We start from the raw sequence: 17,093 nt of genomic DNA, 5'->3' as shown, positions 1-17,093 counted from the left end.
TCTGGGAAGAAAGGAGGGCTTTACCTTGAGTTCAGCAGAAGACTTGAAAATGCCGGATGCTCTCAGACTCTTCCCAAAGTGGCCAGAGTCCCCAGAGATTGCCTGCCCTTTCTTCTCTCCTACACTGGGGGAACATGGTGACGCCTCTCATTTCTCACTTGACAGGGCCATCCTGGCCTTATCTGTCCCCCTTGTCCTCATTGAGGGCACAGGTGTTTCCCTGAGCCTTCTCCTCCCTTCCTGGCTTCAGAGCTCACCGCTGTCCTTTGCCATTGCGTTTGTGATGAGGTCTGTGAATGGGTCCACAGTTTCTTATAACCGTGTCCTAACCATGTCCTCTGAGCGCTTACTGCCTTGGCTTAGCTCTTTGTTCTGGACTAGCCCTGACCTCTGCTCTCACACTTGTGACCCCAAACCAACAGTCTTACAAATGGGCCTCCTTTTACCTGAATCTCTGATGAACATAGCTAAGCTAGACTTTGTGTTAACATAAGCAACCAAGAGAAACAGAAAAACTCACGTTCAGGCTGCATTGAAAGTGAAGGATGAAGCCCCAGCCTCATGTGTCTGTCTCGGTGCTGTGTGTACATTGCCCCTCCATTGGCTATCCGGACACAGAATCGGTGTGCAGCCGGACCTAGCTGTGTTCCCCCAGATACCACAATGAATATAAATAAATATGACGAAAAGTAGCAATTAGGCTTAGTGTGCCTGAAAACTGTCGGGGAGCTCTCTACCCAGATCACACACACCCCTCTATCTGAAGTTAATTTCCCAGATGCTTGTGATGCATGTACACATATATGTTGTATGTGCTTCTTCAAATTAAACTCTTCATTTTCCCCTTTGCAGTGCTGGTGTTGAACCCAGGACCTTGCAATGCTAGGAAATCATCTACCACTGAGCTAAATCCCCAACTCAAGATAAAATGCATTGAATATTTTCTAGTGGAATTCTCTAATACCCAATTAATATCTATGTGGGAAAAAAGTAGTGTACTATGAGTATATCAGGGCTTCAACATATATTTTAAGGAAAGCACATTTAGTTATTTTATTCTTTTAATGAAAATTACAGGTTTCTGAAGAAGTAGAGAAAATGTCATCTAGAGAGAGGGCTTTGCAAATTAAAATATTAGATCTGGAAACTGAGCTTAGAAAGAAAAATGAAGAGCAAAACCAACTTGTTGGCAAAATGAACAGTGTAAGTATTAGCATGGCTTGTATTATCAAAGTGAGCATTTGATATGTTAAGTGTTAGCATGGCTTATATTATCAAAGTGAGCATTTGACATGTGTCCCATGAGATTTCATTTTCTTAAAGCACAGCTTTAAGGAGGTAAGGCAAGGCATTTGTGTTACTGCTGCTGTTGGAAATGACAGATAATAAAAATGCAAAAATGTGCTGTCTTGATCGTGCCAAAGGACTCACCACCGTGTTTGTGGCAGCTTCAGTCACACTGAAGTCTCTCCAGGCCGTTCCCTGCACAATATCTTTGTGGAGCAGTCGCTCAGTGAAGGCACCAAGTAGAAGCTACGCAATTTTCATTTACATTTTATTTATTTGAATTTTCATCACTTAAAGATACATGCAATTTAAAGCTATGAGCTAGATTTTATATCTGTCTTGGCTAATGAATATATCTTAGGAAGATATGACTTTAATATTCACCATTATCCAATCTGCATCAGAGCCAGATGCTTTGATCCATGCAGCCGTGAAATGAGAATACCAAATTGGCTCTGTTTAATTAGTCTCATATTTTCCCTGAATATTCATGAAATAGTCTGTTGGCATAAGATAGTCTTGCAGCTGGCATTGGTCGTGCTTAAATTACTTAATAACTGTCTACTTGATAATTACATAGAAAATGTTGGTACTTTATTTTTTGCAGGAGTTGGACACTCTGTGAAAACTCTTTTTTTCATCTCCTAAAAAGATGTAAACCTAAAGGGTTCACAAAGTTAAATTATTTTGACATACACTATTTAGTCTTATTGCCTTCAGACATTTAGTGAAAATTTAATCAGAATAAAGCATTCATCATTTTTAATTTAATACAGCTGTTTGTTGGGTTTCTAAACTTAAAAACAAACAAACGAACTGATATTATAAAATATGTGTCATGTTCCTTGTGCAATTGAAGCCCCTCAAAAAATTAAACTGAGATGAGATGGGGTTTCTCTGTGCTGTGTCTAGGACTTTGCCAAAGCTACTAAAATAAATAGGTTAAGATCTGATGTTAAATCTCCTAATTGTTGAGCTAGTAAGCAATCTAGAATTCCGAGCCTAAGTTTAGAAATAGATAGAAATGAGTTAATGTGTCCCGTGCCTTCTAGGGCACAGACAGTCCAGTAGGTGATTAGTATTCACAGGCACACACATTAGCTAGACCCAGTTGTAAGTTCTCAGAGTCTGGCCATGGCTGACTGTCTCCGGTGTCCTCCACAGTACACTGCCTGCCCTGCGGGCCTTCTCATGGTTTTGGTCCAAGTACTTTGGTTGGGAGGCGGGGTGGATGACCTCAGAGTTCCACAACCATGGCAACCCTACTGAAGCCAAAGTGTCTTCGGACTTTACTCCAGGTCCCCAAGTTCACTGGCACTTACATTCTGCCCTGCAGTGTGTGATTGCTTGGCTACTGCTTTCTCCAAAGTGAAGACCAGCTCCAGCCACTCGGTGACTTTGCCACAAGCTACCTGCTTCTCCTGGGCACTGCTCAGTCTCAGGTGCTGGGTGTAGGGACCCCCGCTGTGAGAAACACAAAGGGGTGCTCTCTGTTTCTGCTTTAGCCAGAGCCCATCTTACCTAAAGCATTTCAGTAAGCAGCCCAGCTAGAAACCTGCCTGCCACAAGCATTATTTGTAACAGCCAGAGCTTGGAAGCAACCTAGATGTCCCTCAACCGAAGAGTGGATAGAGAAAATGTGGTACATTTACACAATGGAGTACTATTTAGCAGAAAAAAAAATGGAATCCTGAGATTTGCAGGCAAATGGATGGCACTAGAAGAAACCATCCTGAGTGAGGTAACCCAGTCACAAAAAGAGAAACATGGCATGTACTCTCCCATATATGGATTTTAGGACTTTAGACATGGATCTGGGGAGTGCCAGCCTACAATCCCATGGCCAGAGAGTCTGGGAAACAGAACCTTCATTCAGTGGCTGATGGAAGAAGAGGCCGACTCCCATGGCTAAGCACTGAGCTAAACTCAAGAAAGCCAGTAACAGAGAGGGAGGACTGATGACCAAAGGGATTAAGACTGGGCTGGTTTAACCCCAGAAACAGCTGACCTGACAAGGGTTAACTCTTGAATCCCAGGCTGATGCCTGGGAATCCAGCATGGGACTGATCAAGACCCCCTGAGTGGGGGTGTCAGTGAGGTGGCCTAGGTAATCTATTGAGCCTTGGGCAGTAGATCAGTATTTATCCCAGGTATACAAATGGACTTTGGACTCCCATCCAACAATGTGAGATGCACTCTCACCCTGTACTCTTGGGGAGGGTCTAGGCCCTGCCCTGGATGAAATGACAGACTATGGACACCACCATGGAGGGCCTCACCCTCCCTGGGGAAATGAGGGGATATTGGGGGGTTGGGGGGAGGGCACAGGAGGAGGGGAGGGAAAGGGAGAGGGACCTGGAACTGACTTGTGAAGCAACCTTGTTTCTAATCTAAATTTAAACTTAAAAATAAATAATAAAAAAATTTTAAAAAAAGAGCTTGTAGCAAAAAAAAAAAAAAAAAACTGCCACAACTGAAGTTCGAAAGGTGTGTGAGTTTACAACTTCTTCCTCAAGTGCTGGACTAAGTTTTTGAAAGAGTTTAGGAGAAAATGTTCACCTTATCAGAACTAGGATTTTTTTCAGTTTTTAAAACAGCTTCCTTTCTGATGATGTTTAAAGGTACAGCAGACTATTGGATTGTGTGTACTTTGCATCTGGTTAATTTTGGTGCTTGCTATTTTTTATATGCAAGGTTTTTATAATAAAATTTATAAAATAAATTTAAAGCAGTGAAGGTCTTATGGGATAAAACATTATTTTTTGGCAGAGAAATGGCAAAAAAAAGAATATGAAAAGTCGGCATGTTGAACATAATAGGAACTAGTAATGACTGCTCTAAATAAAATCATCTTAACCACATTAAATCTGTAATAATTTAGGGCTAAATAAATGTATTACCATAAACTATCCAAGTAGAATAATCAACCATTTATACTTTAATCTCTAAGGATATTGTTTTAGGGAAGACGATATTTAAACATTCTTTTGGAGAAACCAGCATATTTGGTTATTGCATATATGTAGGTCTCCATCTTATTTATAGGTTATTACATATATGTTTGTAGGTCTCCATCTTGTTTATAGGTTATCACATATATGTTTATAGGTCTTCATCTTATTTATAGGTTATCGCATATATGTTTATAGGTCTTCATCTTGTTTATAGGTTATCGCATATGTTTATAGGTCTTCATCTTGTTTATAGGTTATCGCATATATGTTTATAGGTCTTCATCTTGTTTATAGGTTATCGCATATACGTTTATAGGTCTTCATCTTGTTTATAGGTTATCACATATGTTTATAGGTCTTCATCTTGTTTATAGGTTGTCGCATATATGTTTATAGGTCTTCATCTTGTTTATAGGTTATCGCATATATGTTTATAGGTCTTCATCTTGTTTATAGGTTATCGCATATATGTTTATAGGTCTTCATCTTGTTTATAGGTTATCGCATATACGTTTATAGGTCTTCATCTTGTTTATAGGTTATCGCATATATGTTTATAGGTCTTCATCTTGCATATGAGTGCCATATTGACTGTCTGTTTCTCTCTTCATGTAGAAAGCCCAGCACCAGGATATTTGTCTGAAAGAAATACAGCACAGTCTTGAGAAGTCGGAGAACCAAAATGAGAGCATTAAGAACTACTTGCAGTTTCTTCAGCTTTCCTATGTAACAATGTTTAGATAAATTGTCAAATTTATTGATTGCTGACTGTTATACTTTATGAGTTTTAGCTTACCAGTGTTAGAGTTTGTATGTGAAGGTATTTGAGACATAATTTATTTTCTGATTGAAACTTTAAGAAATGGTAGCTGTTAGTGTTCCTTTTTACTAGATAATTTGCATTGAACTCTGGTTTCTCTTTTTAAAAAAATATTAATTTTAAAGTATTTTTCTCTATATATGCAAAAATAAGAATTATTCTTATGAACCATTGAAGTAAATTTGTAATAAATATAGGCCAATTATGAACCAAATACATGGTTTTTTTTTTTTTTTTTGGTTTTTCGAGACAGGGTTTCTCTGTATTGTTTTGGAGGCTGTCGGTCCAGCCTGGCCTCGAACTCACAGAGATCTGCCTGCCTCTGCCTCCCAAGTGCTGGGATTAAAGGTGTGCGCCACCACCGTCCGGCGATGGTTTTAAATTATGTATTTTCTTCTTTTATATTGTAATTGTAATGCTATATAAATAAAATAGTAAGCAATTTAATTCTAATAATGATAAACATGTTCTAAAGATTGCAAATGTCTCATTGTACTTAGTATTGCTTTCAAGTATATGCTGAGTTTCCATCATCATGTCTATGAGATTTTAAACATAAACTATTAAATCATAGCTATTGGGTGTCTAGCTGATGGTAACAGAGGAAAACATGTCAGCCTTTGATTTTTTTCTTTTATAGCCATTCAGGCCGTCCTATGAAGCCATTTTGTGTTAGGGATTGTCTGATATTGCTACTACAAGTACCCTAAAGCTGTCCTATGAAGCTAGAATACCTCTCATTTTTTGTTAGGGATTGTCTGATATTATTGCTACTACAGATACCCTAAAGCCTTGTAGTTTTCGCTGTCCTTCACATGGCTAAATCACATGGGATGGTTGCAATTACTCATTCTTAACACTAGGAGGCTTTGGGATAAGACCTCTTATTTTACTTCCCTTTAAAACCTCCCTACTCTCCTTCAAATTTCTGACCTTTTCCCCTACAGATTGTTACTGTATGTGTGTTCCTAAATATAAGCTGTTAAGTGTGTTTAACGTTACTTGTTATGTATGTTTCCAGGGCTGACATTTGGCACAGGACAACCAGTTGACATGCTGTTCCCTGGGGAGGACTGCCTTTACTCCTCCCAGCTTTCCTTGATTGCCTACAGCTCTCTGTATAGGGTTGAGGCCTCATGGGCTCTTCTTGGTCCACTTTGGAATGGCTATTGGTGTCATTTTTTCAGCTCATCTTTGGGGAGACTTTATGGATTTAGCTTCTGATATTACTAAAAGACACAATCTCACAGCAAATTCTTGATCCCCTGTCTCTCTGAGTCTTTCTGCCCCCTCTTCCACAATGTTCTCTGAGCCTGAGGTGCCTGAGTGTTCTGTAGATGTATCCAGAAACTTCCCTAACTATTCAGTGCTAGTGAAGTCATGGAGAATCTGCAACTACTAATTTACTCAACCAGTATTCCTAGCAACCATCTATAGACATTTGTTCTTACACCCACAGATAAGTGTAGTATGCACCCATCATCAAGGAAACTTCTCTTTGCAACAGATGGAGAGCACAACAGAAAACAACCAATCAGAATGCAGAGTTGTGGGGCCCAGTCCCAATGGGATAGGTCTTTATTATTATTAGCATGCAGCCAAAGGGAGGTCAAGAACCTGCTGCTGTCATCTCACCCACCGTGGTCCACAATGGAGTCCTTGGAAAGGGTGGATATGGATCCCGGGGATCTAGTGATTATGACTCCTCTTGGAGAGTGACTGAAAGTGTTGTTAAAACTTACTCTTCAAGGATCACCCAGATTGGCATAGTGGCTCAGGCTTTATTAATATTCTAACTACTTTGGAGGCTGAACCAGGAGGATTGAAAGTTCAAGACCTGTACAGATTACAGAGTGAGTTGGAGCCCAACTTAGTAAGACCCTGTCTTAAAGAATGAAAACAAAGAAAAGTTTGGACATACAGCTCAGCAGTAGGTCACTTACCTAATATATAAGTTCTGGGTTCAATCCTCAGTACTATAAGCAATGTAAAATAATAAATAAATTATGTTAGTAGTAGAGTCATTCATAGAGGCCAACAGGGTTTCTCTATGGAGCCCAGGCTGGCCTAGAACTTGTGGCTCTCCTGCCTTAGCCTCCCAATTCCTGGAGTCACAGTCATTTCCCACCTCAACAGCTTCTGTTTTGCGTAAAGTAACACAATATAGAATGCCAGAAACTGATTTTTTCTCTCTCACACAATTGTCCTTTTACTTTGACTTTCATCTGAGTTCTTTGTTGGTTCTCCTGGGGCCAAAGGAAGTACTCCCAAGGGCTCCTGAGCACTTGCTACCAGCCATTCTCTGCAGGCCAAAAGCAGACATGTGTGCCTTTCTTGTTGGTGTCTCGGGTCCTACACAATGCCTTGCTATATACTAGGTACTCGGGTGATGGATATAGAAGGGGATAGCTGCTGTGTTAGTTTTAGGTAAGAACAAAACAGAAGCATAAAGGAATTAACTGCCATTGCTGCAGTGTGAAACTCAAGTTCTAAAGTTGACATTGGAGCTCAAGTCTGCTGCTGGAGAATTCAAGTTCTGCACCCAACCTTTGTCCCGTAACCACAGCAGAGAACGGGCATGGCTCTTAGCTACTAAGTACTTGCTGCAGTCCAATCCTAAATGTGACCCATGAGTGACTCTCACTTTCCAGGAAACTGAGAACTTAGATGTCAAGAAACACCCTCTTCACACAGCTGACATTCGGAAGGCATGCCTCTCCACATGTAGTCTCCTCTGGCTGTCCCTTCTTCATGTACATTTTAAAATACAATCAGTGACTTCTAACAAGGATACACTTATTTACGAGTGGTTTCTGTTGGTGTCCTTAACTATGCATCTTCATCAGAGTAACTTCTGTCTATTGCCTTTAAGTATCTGTTTCTGCTAGAATGTGAAAGAGTTGTCTCACATCATCCCTGCAGTTGGTACTTTATGATGAGTATCTAGATACAGTCTAAGAATGGAAATTTGCCAGATTCTGGGGATTTCATGGTCTTTGTGCTTCTTGTTTCCCTGTGAAGCATTGAGACCCCAGAGTCAGTGCCCAGTGTCTCTGGGCAGTATCTGTATCCCATCTTCCCACTGTCCCAGCAAACTGTCTCCCTGCTGTTGTAGCACATTCGGGGACTGTCTTTGTTATCAATATCCAGGGCCTTGAGATTTTATTATACAAGTTTTCTTATGCTTCTCAGTTATTATCACTTCTTCCTGTTTTCCTCTCTTAATTTTGGTCCTCTGGATGTGATTTCTACACGACTTGGCCTTTTATCAACACAGGGTCTGTCCCTAGGCATCTTGCAAGGTTCCATCTGAGTTTTTGACCACTAATAAAGTTTTGGAAGACAGCAATTCCCCTTCTCAGTGGGAATGTTGGATTTCTAATCTAAAACGTATGTGTTTCTTAGTTTCTAAAATACTCTCTTGAGTTACGTAATCCCATTATATTTTCATTTTCACCGGGGCCTTTTTTGTCTCTTCCATTGGTTCTACTTAAGTAGGCTTCTCGTATTTTGGTCTGCTGGTCTTCCTGCCACCCAGGCCCCACAAGTGAGTTTCAGGTTTCCTCGCCTGCTTAAGGCTGTGGTTTCCCCACACCTGCCAACAGCCTGCTGTGTGCATCTGTGAGCAGTGCAGGCAGGGCGGTGAAAGGTACGGGGAGCTCGGTTCTCGTGGCACACAGAGCCTGGCCGCCATCTGCCGAGTCTCAGCCAGGAACCATTCGGCCCACAGACTCTTTTGGTTACAATCAGCCATCCTTTCTCAACTACCAAGACCGGAAAGACGTCACTAGAGAGGCCCCTCGGAGCTTCTCTGGGGCCAACATGTCTGTCGAGGCACACAACAAGTAAAGTCCGCGTTCTTTGGAGGAGAACTGAAAGCATGATCAGTCATGGAAGGTGTGCACTACCCAAAGCCTCAGATCTATCTGCTGCCCTGTGGTGTATCCGTTTTTAATTTAAAAAAGATCCCCACACTTCCTGTTCATAGTAAACACAAAATGTTTTTGTTTGCCTGTAAGTTGACAGATGTTTGGAGAAAGATTCCAGGCCTGTTACTCCTCTCGTGTCCTACATGGTGACTGACTGTGCCTACATTTCCCAGAATCCTCCACTCTCCTAGTCCCACCTATCTTGCTTCCCTATTGGTCAATGGTGCTTTATTCATCAACCAATAAGACAAACGTATATAGAGAAGAACATTCCCCACCAGTATAGGGCATTTCCTTAATTAGTGATTGGTTGTGGGTGGCGGCCATCCCTGGACTGGTGGTCACGTGTTCTATCAGAAAGCAGACTGAGCATGCCACAAGAAGCAAGCCAGTAAGCAGCACCCCTCTGTGGCCTCTGCATCGGCTCCTGCCTCCAGGTTCCTCCCCTGCTTGAGTTCCTGTCCTGACTTCCCTCGGTGATGGACTGTTACCTGGAAGTGTAAGCTGAAATAACCCCCTCACCTTCATGAGTCGCTTTGGTCAAGGTGTTTCATTGAAGCAGTAGTAACCCTAAGCAGACAAACTCTGTTGTGTAGAGCCCAGTGAGCTGTGATTGTCTCTGGTAGGTATACAAATGAAGTGTAAATGCAGCCAATCAGGAAAGAGCTATCTAACCTGAGAGAAGGAAAAAGCCCACTAACCCCCGAGAGGTCGCTCTCCCACAACACACGCTCATGGTGTTGATGCACAACTGGGGAAAGTGTCAGGCAAAACACTTGTTTCCCTGGGTTCCAGCCAGAGCTCCACTGTCACCTGCTGTGCCATATCTTTGGTTCCTGGCTGCCACAAGGAAAGCTCTGACCTCTGGCAGGGGCTGTGGTGTTTAAGCTTCTGTGACTGGTAAGTGGTAGCCTGCTGGGCTCAGGACTTCTTCTGTGAACCCCATCGCCCCCATGCAGGGTTATCAAGTCCTGGCCGCACATCACCAAGAGCTGAACATCTCTTGGAAAGGGTGAGCATTTCCGTTTAGAAGAGGCAGAGAGTCAGAATGCACAAGACCTTGATTCTAATAAGATGTACATTCCACGGGTCATGGGGGAATGTTGGAATCCCGAAAGTGTTTTGAATCCATAGCTTGAGAAATGCTACCTCATCACCCCTGCTGCGCCTCCCTCTTCCTTTCTCCTCCTGCTTGGGCCAGATAGGGGAACAATAACAGACCAAAGAAATAATCCTAGTGAAGATGACCTTGATGTTTTATTGGGATTTCTTTTCAGGAGTATGGGTGACTTAAAGGCAGCTGCATTAACCAAAAGCCTCCTCCGGGGAGCGATGTCTCAGAAGCAGGAACCCCAAGGTGCTTCAGTGGGACAGGTGAGTCTTTTCTCTCCCCCGCCTATTTACTGATTACACAATCTTGAGGAGGCAGGGGCCTTGTGACTTGCAAATTTGAGTGACTTTCTGACACTTGTGATCTGTTTACTTCCGGAAGCTTAATGGTCTTCCTCTACTATGGAATGTTTCAATTCAAAAGATATTGCTTATATTGCTATATAGCTCCCTTCCTCTTCCTGCCCCCTCTTTCCCTCCCTCCCTTGCCTCCTTCCTTTCATTTCCTTCCTCTTTCTTCTTCTTTTTTTATGACTGAAAATCCTGAGGGAGCTGGAGAGATGGCTCAGTGGTTAAGATCACTGGATGCTCTTGCAGAGGACTGGGGTTCTATTCCCAGCACCCATAGGTGGATAACAACCACCTGTAATTACAGTTCTAGCCAATCTGATGACCTCTTCTGGCCTCTGGGGCACCAAGCACCCACACATCAAACAAAACATTCATATACATAAAATAAGTAAGTAAAACAAAATCCTGTGTGTTACATGATACCCTTTGAAGATTACTGAATTGAAGAAGGTGCTTGGCTCTCAAAAGATTACTTTTTTTTTCTTGGTTTTTACGAGACAGGGTTTCTCTGTATTGTTTTGGAGGTCCAGCCCAGCCTCAAACTCACAGAGATCCACCTGCCTCTGCCTCCCGAGTCCTGGGATTAAAGGAGTGCGCCACCACCACCTGGCTAAAGATTACTTAATATTTTAGGTTTATTTACTATAACTAGTTGTGCCTCTTAAAATTTTGCTTAAATCTTCAAAATTTAAGATCTATTTTCAATAATAATAGAACTATTTCTCTTGCTTGATTTATACTTTGGCATTATTTGGGTAGGGGTTAACAGTGGGAGAAATATTGTTATTATAGATGAAGTTGCTATTGACAATTACTTTTAAAAACATAGAGATTAAGTCTGTGGTTTCCTATCATATTGCTTAGTGAAAAGAATATACCATTGAGCAGCTTGATTTTTTTTGCCTAAATTAGGTAGAATTACACAAAACTAAGGCAACTATGTCCATCAGTATGTGAAATAAACTTAGGGGGTCACAGTCACATATGTAGTCTCTCACTGACCAAATTTATTGTGTAACTGTTTAGCTAGAAATGTTGTAACTATATACTGGGAACCATTTTTTTTACAACTTTTAAAAAATAATCTTTCTATAACTAAATGTAAATATCGCTTTTAAAACCTAAGAGAAAGGGAACCTAAACCCAAATTAATAAGCAAATGAAAATGATCCTTAGAGGAAAAAACTGCCTTTAATAAAAATAGTAACAAAATAATGGCTTTCTTTTTTGTGCTGGGAAAGGCAGCACCTCTTGTGTGTGAAACACTCAACACTGACTATAGCCCCACTCCAACAAAACTTCCTCGATACCCACTTAGTGTAACCCACATAGCACTTCTCATTTATCTATTTTACAATTTGTTCCATTTCTATGGGAGAGTATAGTTAATTACCATATGGACTCCTAAGTTTGTGTTTCTAGGCTAACAGTACAGCAGCCTTATTACTTTGAATCTGTATTATTTGCAGAATGTAATTCAGTCTTTCTGAAATTATTCACGTGACAAGTAATAGGCCCCAAGAAATAAGGACTTTAATTTCAAATGAGCTAACCTATATTTAAACACCAAAGTTAATACTTAATAGTGTAGAAGACACTTAAAGACACATCCTTTTTTTCCTGCCTGACAAAAAGAGCATGCTATATACATTTGCACTAGTTCCCTTAACATTAATCATAGTTATTTCTAAGTTCATGTTTGATAATGTAATGTCTGAGTCATCTCTGGACTTGGTTCTGTGACTGTGTGATGGGTGATGTCCTTCTATATGCTGTGAATATATATTTTTCTTACTGGTTAATGAATGAAGCTGTTTTGGCCAGTGGACAGGCAGGATTTAGCCAGGTGGAAAATCCAAACAGGAATAGAGAGAGGTAATAAGCAGAGTCAGGGATAACCATGTAACTACAAAGAAAGCATCACCAGTAAGCCAAGACCACGTGGAGATACATAGATTAACAGAAATTAGTTAATAATTAAGGGAAAGCTAGTCAATAAGAAGCCTGAGCCATCGGTCAAACAGTTTATAATTAATATAAGTCTCTGTGTGTTTATTTAGGACTAAACGGTTGTGAGACCAGGCAGGACAGAAACTTCTGTCCACAGTTGTGTTTTTTCTCTTTGTTTTTAAATGCACATACACACAAATACTCTTAAATATTATTTTGTTTTGTATGTGGATATCAGAGAGCAACTTGTAGGAATTATGGAGCTATAGGAATTAATATTTTCATATTCCATTTTGGTTTTCTGTCCAATCTTACATTGTTATTTACCTATTTTTCTCTTTGCAGATGAGAACAGCTATTTTGTGTTATTGCATGTTGAAAATGTGTACTTAATTTTTATTTTATAAAGGTTTATAGCTATAAGTTGCCTGGAGTCTCAGAGAAGACTATAAACTTGGACTCTTTTATTTATTTATTTTTTTGAGACAGGATCCCATGCAACATAGGCTATCCTCAAACTTGCTATTTTTGTTAGTTGGGGATTTTTTTATTTCTTTGCCTGCTTTTTCAGTTTAATGATCATTACCTTCTGATTAAAATAATTAGCCTCATTATACTTAATATAATTTAAACAAATATAGTTCAGTTTATATCTACTATATTACTAATTGTTTGTATTCTTCTGTTTGATCCATTCATTTATGTTCCCTCTTCTGTTGGATTCCACTTGTAGATTGTCAAATGTTTTAAATTTCTCTTTTCCTTTTGTTTTTAAAAAGCCATAAAAGCTTCAGATGTTATCTTGAATTTTTAAAACAGGGCATATTTTCAGCAGGGAAATCTCCCATTTGTGGGGAGAGTTGGTGCTGAACTGTTACTCAAGTTCTAATAGATCTTAATAATAAAAGCCTGGAGTCAGATATAGGGACAGAGAGAAGAAGGTGCAAGCCAAAGCTACCTTTACCTCACTAGCTTCCAGCAGAAAGAAGTGAGTTCCTGTTTCCTCCAGCCTATATTCCTTTCTCTGCCCAGCCATCTCACTTCCTGTCTGTCTGCACAGACCTCCAGACCTCTGTGGTTAGCTAGTGGCAAGCTCCACCCTCTGACCTTTGGGCAGGCTTTATATTTACAAACAAGATATCACCACATTAAACAGACCGTGTAAAGAGGCACTGATAATCTTAATCCAGTGGTGGGACTGAGTTGTGTGTTACATTTTATATGTTGAAGACCTAATTCCCAACTATGAATTAGGATGTAACTGTATCGAGGTCATTTAAAAGGTAGCTAAGTTACAATGAAGCCATTAAGAATATTAGAGAGCAACCTAATTCAGTCTGTCTGTGAAAGAAAGACACAAGGGAGCAAAGGAGGAGAGGTTGAGGAAGGACCACACATGTGCCTATGTGTTCTTTGGGATTTGGCCCGAGTGCCTAAGGAGCTGTCCTCTCTTTAGCTTTGAGAGAGCACATGCAATGCTGCCCTGCTCTTTACAGCTGCCCAGCCTAAGACGTTAGCCAGTTTCTCCAGACGGTCTTCATGTCGGCACACACCATATACGTTCAAGAAAGACCAATGTTTCAAGACCATGCTGTGTTCGTCTTTGTTGGGGAAGTCCTGTGCATGTGTCAATAAAGCACTGTCTGGCCAATAGGGAATCTAGATAGGAGGAACTAGGAGTCCAGAAGGACTCTGGGTAAGAGAAACACAAGGAGAGTCTAGATGTGATGCCATGGGGTAGGAAGCCCGGAAACTTCTCCGGTAAGAGACATACTTAGATTAACAATTATGGGGTAATTACTTAAGTCAGAGCTAGCCAGTAAGAAACAAACAAGGCCAACAGCTTCATAACTAATATAGCCTCCTGTGTGTTTATTTGGGACTGATGCGGATCTAGAACCAGGCTGGCGGGAAGGATTCTCACAAAGAAAAAGCTTCTCTTAACATGTCTTCAGTTTTTCCTGTACTCCACTCCATCCACCAAAGCCTCTGCCGGCTTCTCTGGGGTCTCTTACCCTCCAGAAGTGGGCTTGTGCCCAGGACCATGCCTGGATTCGCAGCTTGTAGTCATGTCTAGAATTGGCAGCTGTGCTCTCAAAAAGCTACTGGCTCCAAAGCTCCTGTCCCTTGCCTCCTGCTTGCTGGAGGGCCTTCTACCCAAGACATGTCTTAGTCTCTCATCACTGTGTGAGTCTGCATGAAATTATGCTTCTCTTTTCTGTGGTTTTCTGCTTGGCTCTTTAGTCTCCTACCCTGTGTAGCCTCAGACAAATATGTTGAAGTATAAACCAGCCATGTGTTTGACTCCCCTGCCTCCAACTTTGTCACTCTGGCCATATGAGATCTCCAATGCTTTTGCCAGGGTGCTGAGCACCAGCTGCGGCTCCATGCCTGGCCAAGCCGAAATTCTTAGCCTGTGACCTTTCTGGGAAAACGCAGCTGAGAATCCTTAGCTTACCTCTAAAATGAGTTCCTTTAGTCATCCTGGCTTCCATGGCTCACTAATTGCCTTTTAAAAAGGATCTGTATACTTTATTTGGACTTTCTTGTTATCTTGGAGTGGCCACCTATCCAAGATGGCTTGTGAGTGAGGCATCTGTTGGGATGGATTCAGTGTCAAAACTGGGAGGGCTTTGAGGAAACCAGGATTGTTGGTGAATCTAAAGATCTGTATGAAGTCTGGATGGCTGCAAATCTCTTTGTCCCTACTCAAAACTGAAAGTGTAATTATCATGGATTAACTAACCAGCATCAGGAAAAGCACTCCTACTATCCTATGCTTTTAACCAATGATAAGGAAGGGCATTTCTAAAGAGCACAGCTCTGATGAGAAGGTGTCAACAAAACTATCTGTTCTGTGATGTGTCCACACCTGTGAAATGGTCCTGCTTGGCTGAAAAACAGGGGAAGTAAAGGCTAAGTGGGAGTGTTGCTGACTCAGCTCTTATTTCCAGCTACAAATGCGGCCTACCTGCCAAAGGGAGGAATGGTGACCACTTTATTTTCTCTCCACACAATCTGTATCGAAAATAAATGTTGATCCTGGACTAAAGAGATTGTGCATTGGGTAAAATGATTACCATGCAAAGTCGAAGACCTGAGTTCAGATCACCAGCGCTCACAGAAAACCCAGCACTATAACCCAAGACATAGAGTCTACGAACAGTCAGATGCCTGGGCCCTGCTGGTCACTGGTCTAGTAGTCTCTGTCTCACAAGTAAGGTGGACAACAGTAGAGGATGACACACAATGTAGACCTCTGACCCCCCATGTGCATGCATGAGTGAGTGCGCCCATATACACACTTGTAGACACACATTTGCACACCATCCACAATCCCCCTCCTCTGTTGAACCAGTCACAAACCTTGGGCATTACTGGGATGCTTAGCTGAAGGGTGATATGTAAGGCTGACAGCATATATTCATATATAAGAAGTCTGTTTGGTGTAATGTGATATCTTTTGTAAGGTAAATTCATAGGGAAAGCAATTTCCTTTCATTGTATTGATTCTTGGTAGGATTGTGTTATAACTGCCAACACAATCATACAAACCCTCAAATTGAGAAATTGGAATGGTCGAGGTTGTAAGGTCCATAGCAAGTCTTCAGAGCTGGTGTTGAAGGGAGCCCTCATTGATGGGCTGCATGGGTATTCTAGGAGCAAGCCTGAGTCAAGCAGATGCTATTTAAAGGCAAGGCCATAGGACATGGTAAAGGCTGAGTTCCCATGCAAAACCTTACAAGGCCGCTTTGATTGGTAGTCCCAATGCCACAACTGAATTGGCAACTCCGCACTCATCCAAGGTGAAAGGACCTGTGATTCTCTAGGTGATTCTATAACCACCACGTGTATCAGTATAGGGCTTTGGGAATCCTAGAGAGAGTTACGTTTTCCAAGACAAATAATTAAGTGGCATACAATACTCATATTCATAAATTATCATAGATTTAAGTGTATTATAAAATGAGCAAAATGTAATGTTTAGTGATACTTTTAAGATTCATTTTTATTATTTTTAATCAGAGATATATGTAGAGCATGTGCACAGGTGCCTGCTGAGGCCTTTGGTCCCCTGGAGCTGGAGTTGTAGACAGCTGTAGAGGCTTAAAACTGAATTTGGCTCTTCTGCAAGAGCTGCAAGTGTTCTTAACCACTGTGATGTCTCTCCAGCCTCATTTTTAATGATTTTTAAGGCAATTTGAGGAAAAAGTGTGAAGCCAGGTTTATTAAATGTTTAGTACTATACTTTCCATTTTTATTAAACTTATTCATTTATTTTACATCCCAACCACAGTTTCCCTTCCCTCCTCTCCTCCCATTCCCTTCTCCCACCTTCCTTCCACCCCATCCCCCATAATCCACTCCAGTTTCTGTTGAGAAAAGGGCAGGCCTCCTACGGGTATCAACAAAGCATGACATATTAACAAAGCTTGGCATATTAAGTTGCTAAAGGACTAACCTCCTCCCTGTATTAAGGTTGGGCAAGGTAACCCAATATGAAGAATAGGTTCCCAAAAGCCAGCCAAAGCCTTAGGGACATCCCCTGTTCCTACTGCTATGAGTCCCACAGGCAGACTAAGCTATACAACTGTTACACACATAAAGAGTGCATAGGTTGTTTCTATGCAGGTTTCCTGGCTATTGGTCTAGACTCTGAGCTCCTATGAGCCCAGGTTAGTTGTTTCTGTA

At 41.2% G+C, this 17,093-nt stretch overlaps 1 protein-coding gene and 1 long non-coding RNA gene across 11 annotated transcripts in view; both read left to right on the top strand.

The window, feature by feature from the left end:
- Odf2l (outer dense fiber of sperm tails 2 like) overlaps positions 1-5,524 on the top strand; it is a 36,929-nt gene extending 31,405 nt beyond the window's left edge. For 8 of the 9 annotated variants that reach the window (XM_040751653.1, XM_040751654.1, XM_040751652.1 and 5 more), the window contains 2 exons: positions 1,078-1,203; positions 4,857-5,524. In XM_040751653.1, the coding sequence (XP_040607587.1) occupies positions 1,078-1,203; positions 4,857-4,985 (255 nt within the window). In that variant the 3' untranslated portion in view covers positions 4,986-5,524. The remainder of the gene's footprint in view (positions 1-1,077; positions 1,204-4,856) is intronic. The other variant, XM_040751656.1, reaches the window with a different exon arrangement.
- A 3,916-nt stretch (positions 5,525-9,440) lies between these two features.
- Positions 9,441-17,093, top strand: part of LOC110343044 — a 33,325-nt gene continuing 25,672 nt past the window's right edge. Inside the window, exons 1-2 of one of the 2 annotated variants that reach the window (XR_005879285.1) lie at positions 9,441-9,489; positions 10,268-10,364. This is a non-coding gene — a long non-coding RNA (uncharacterized LOC110343044). The other variant, XR_005879284.1, reaches the window with a different exon arrangement.

Source organism: Mesocricetus auratus, unplaced genomic scaffold (genome assembly GCF_017639785.1).
Source record: "Mesocricetus auratus isolate SY011 unplaced genomic scaffold, BCM_Maur_2.0 Super-Scaffold_100009, whole genome shotgun sequence".
In the NCBI taxonomy this organism is placed as follows: Eukaryota; Metazoa; Chordata; class Mammalia; order Rodentia; family Cricetidae; genus Mesocricetus; species Mesocricetus auratus.
This window is presented reverse-complemented; position numbering and strand designations above follow the sequence as displayed.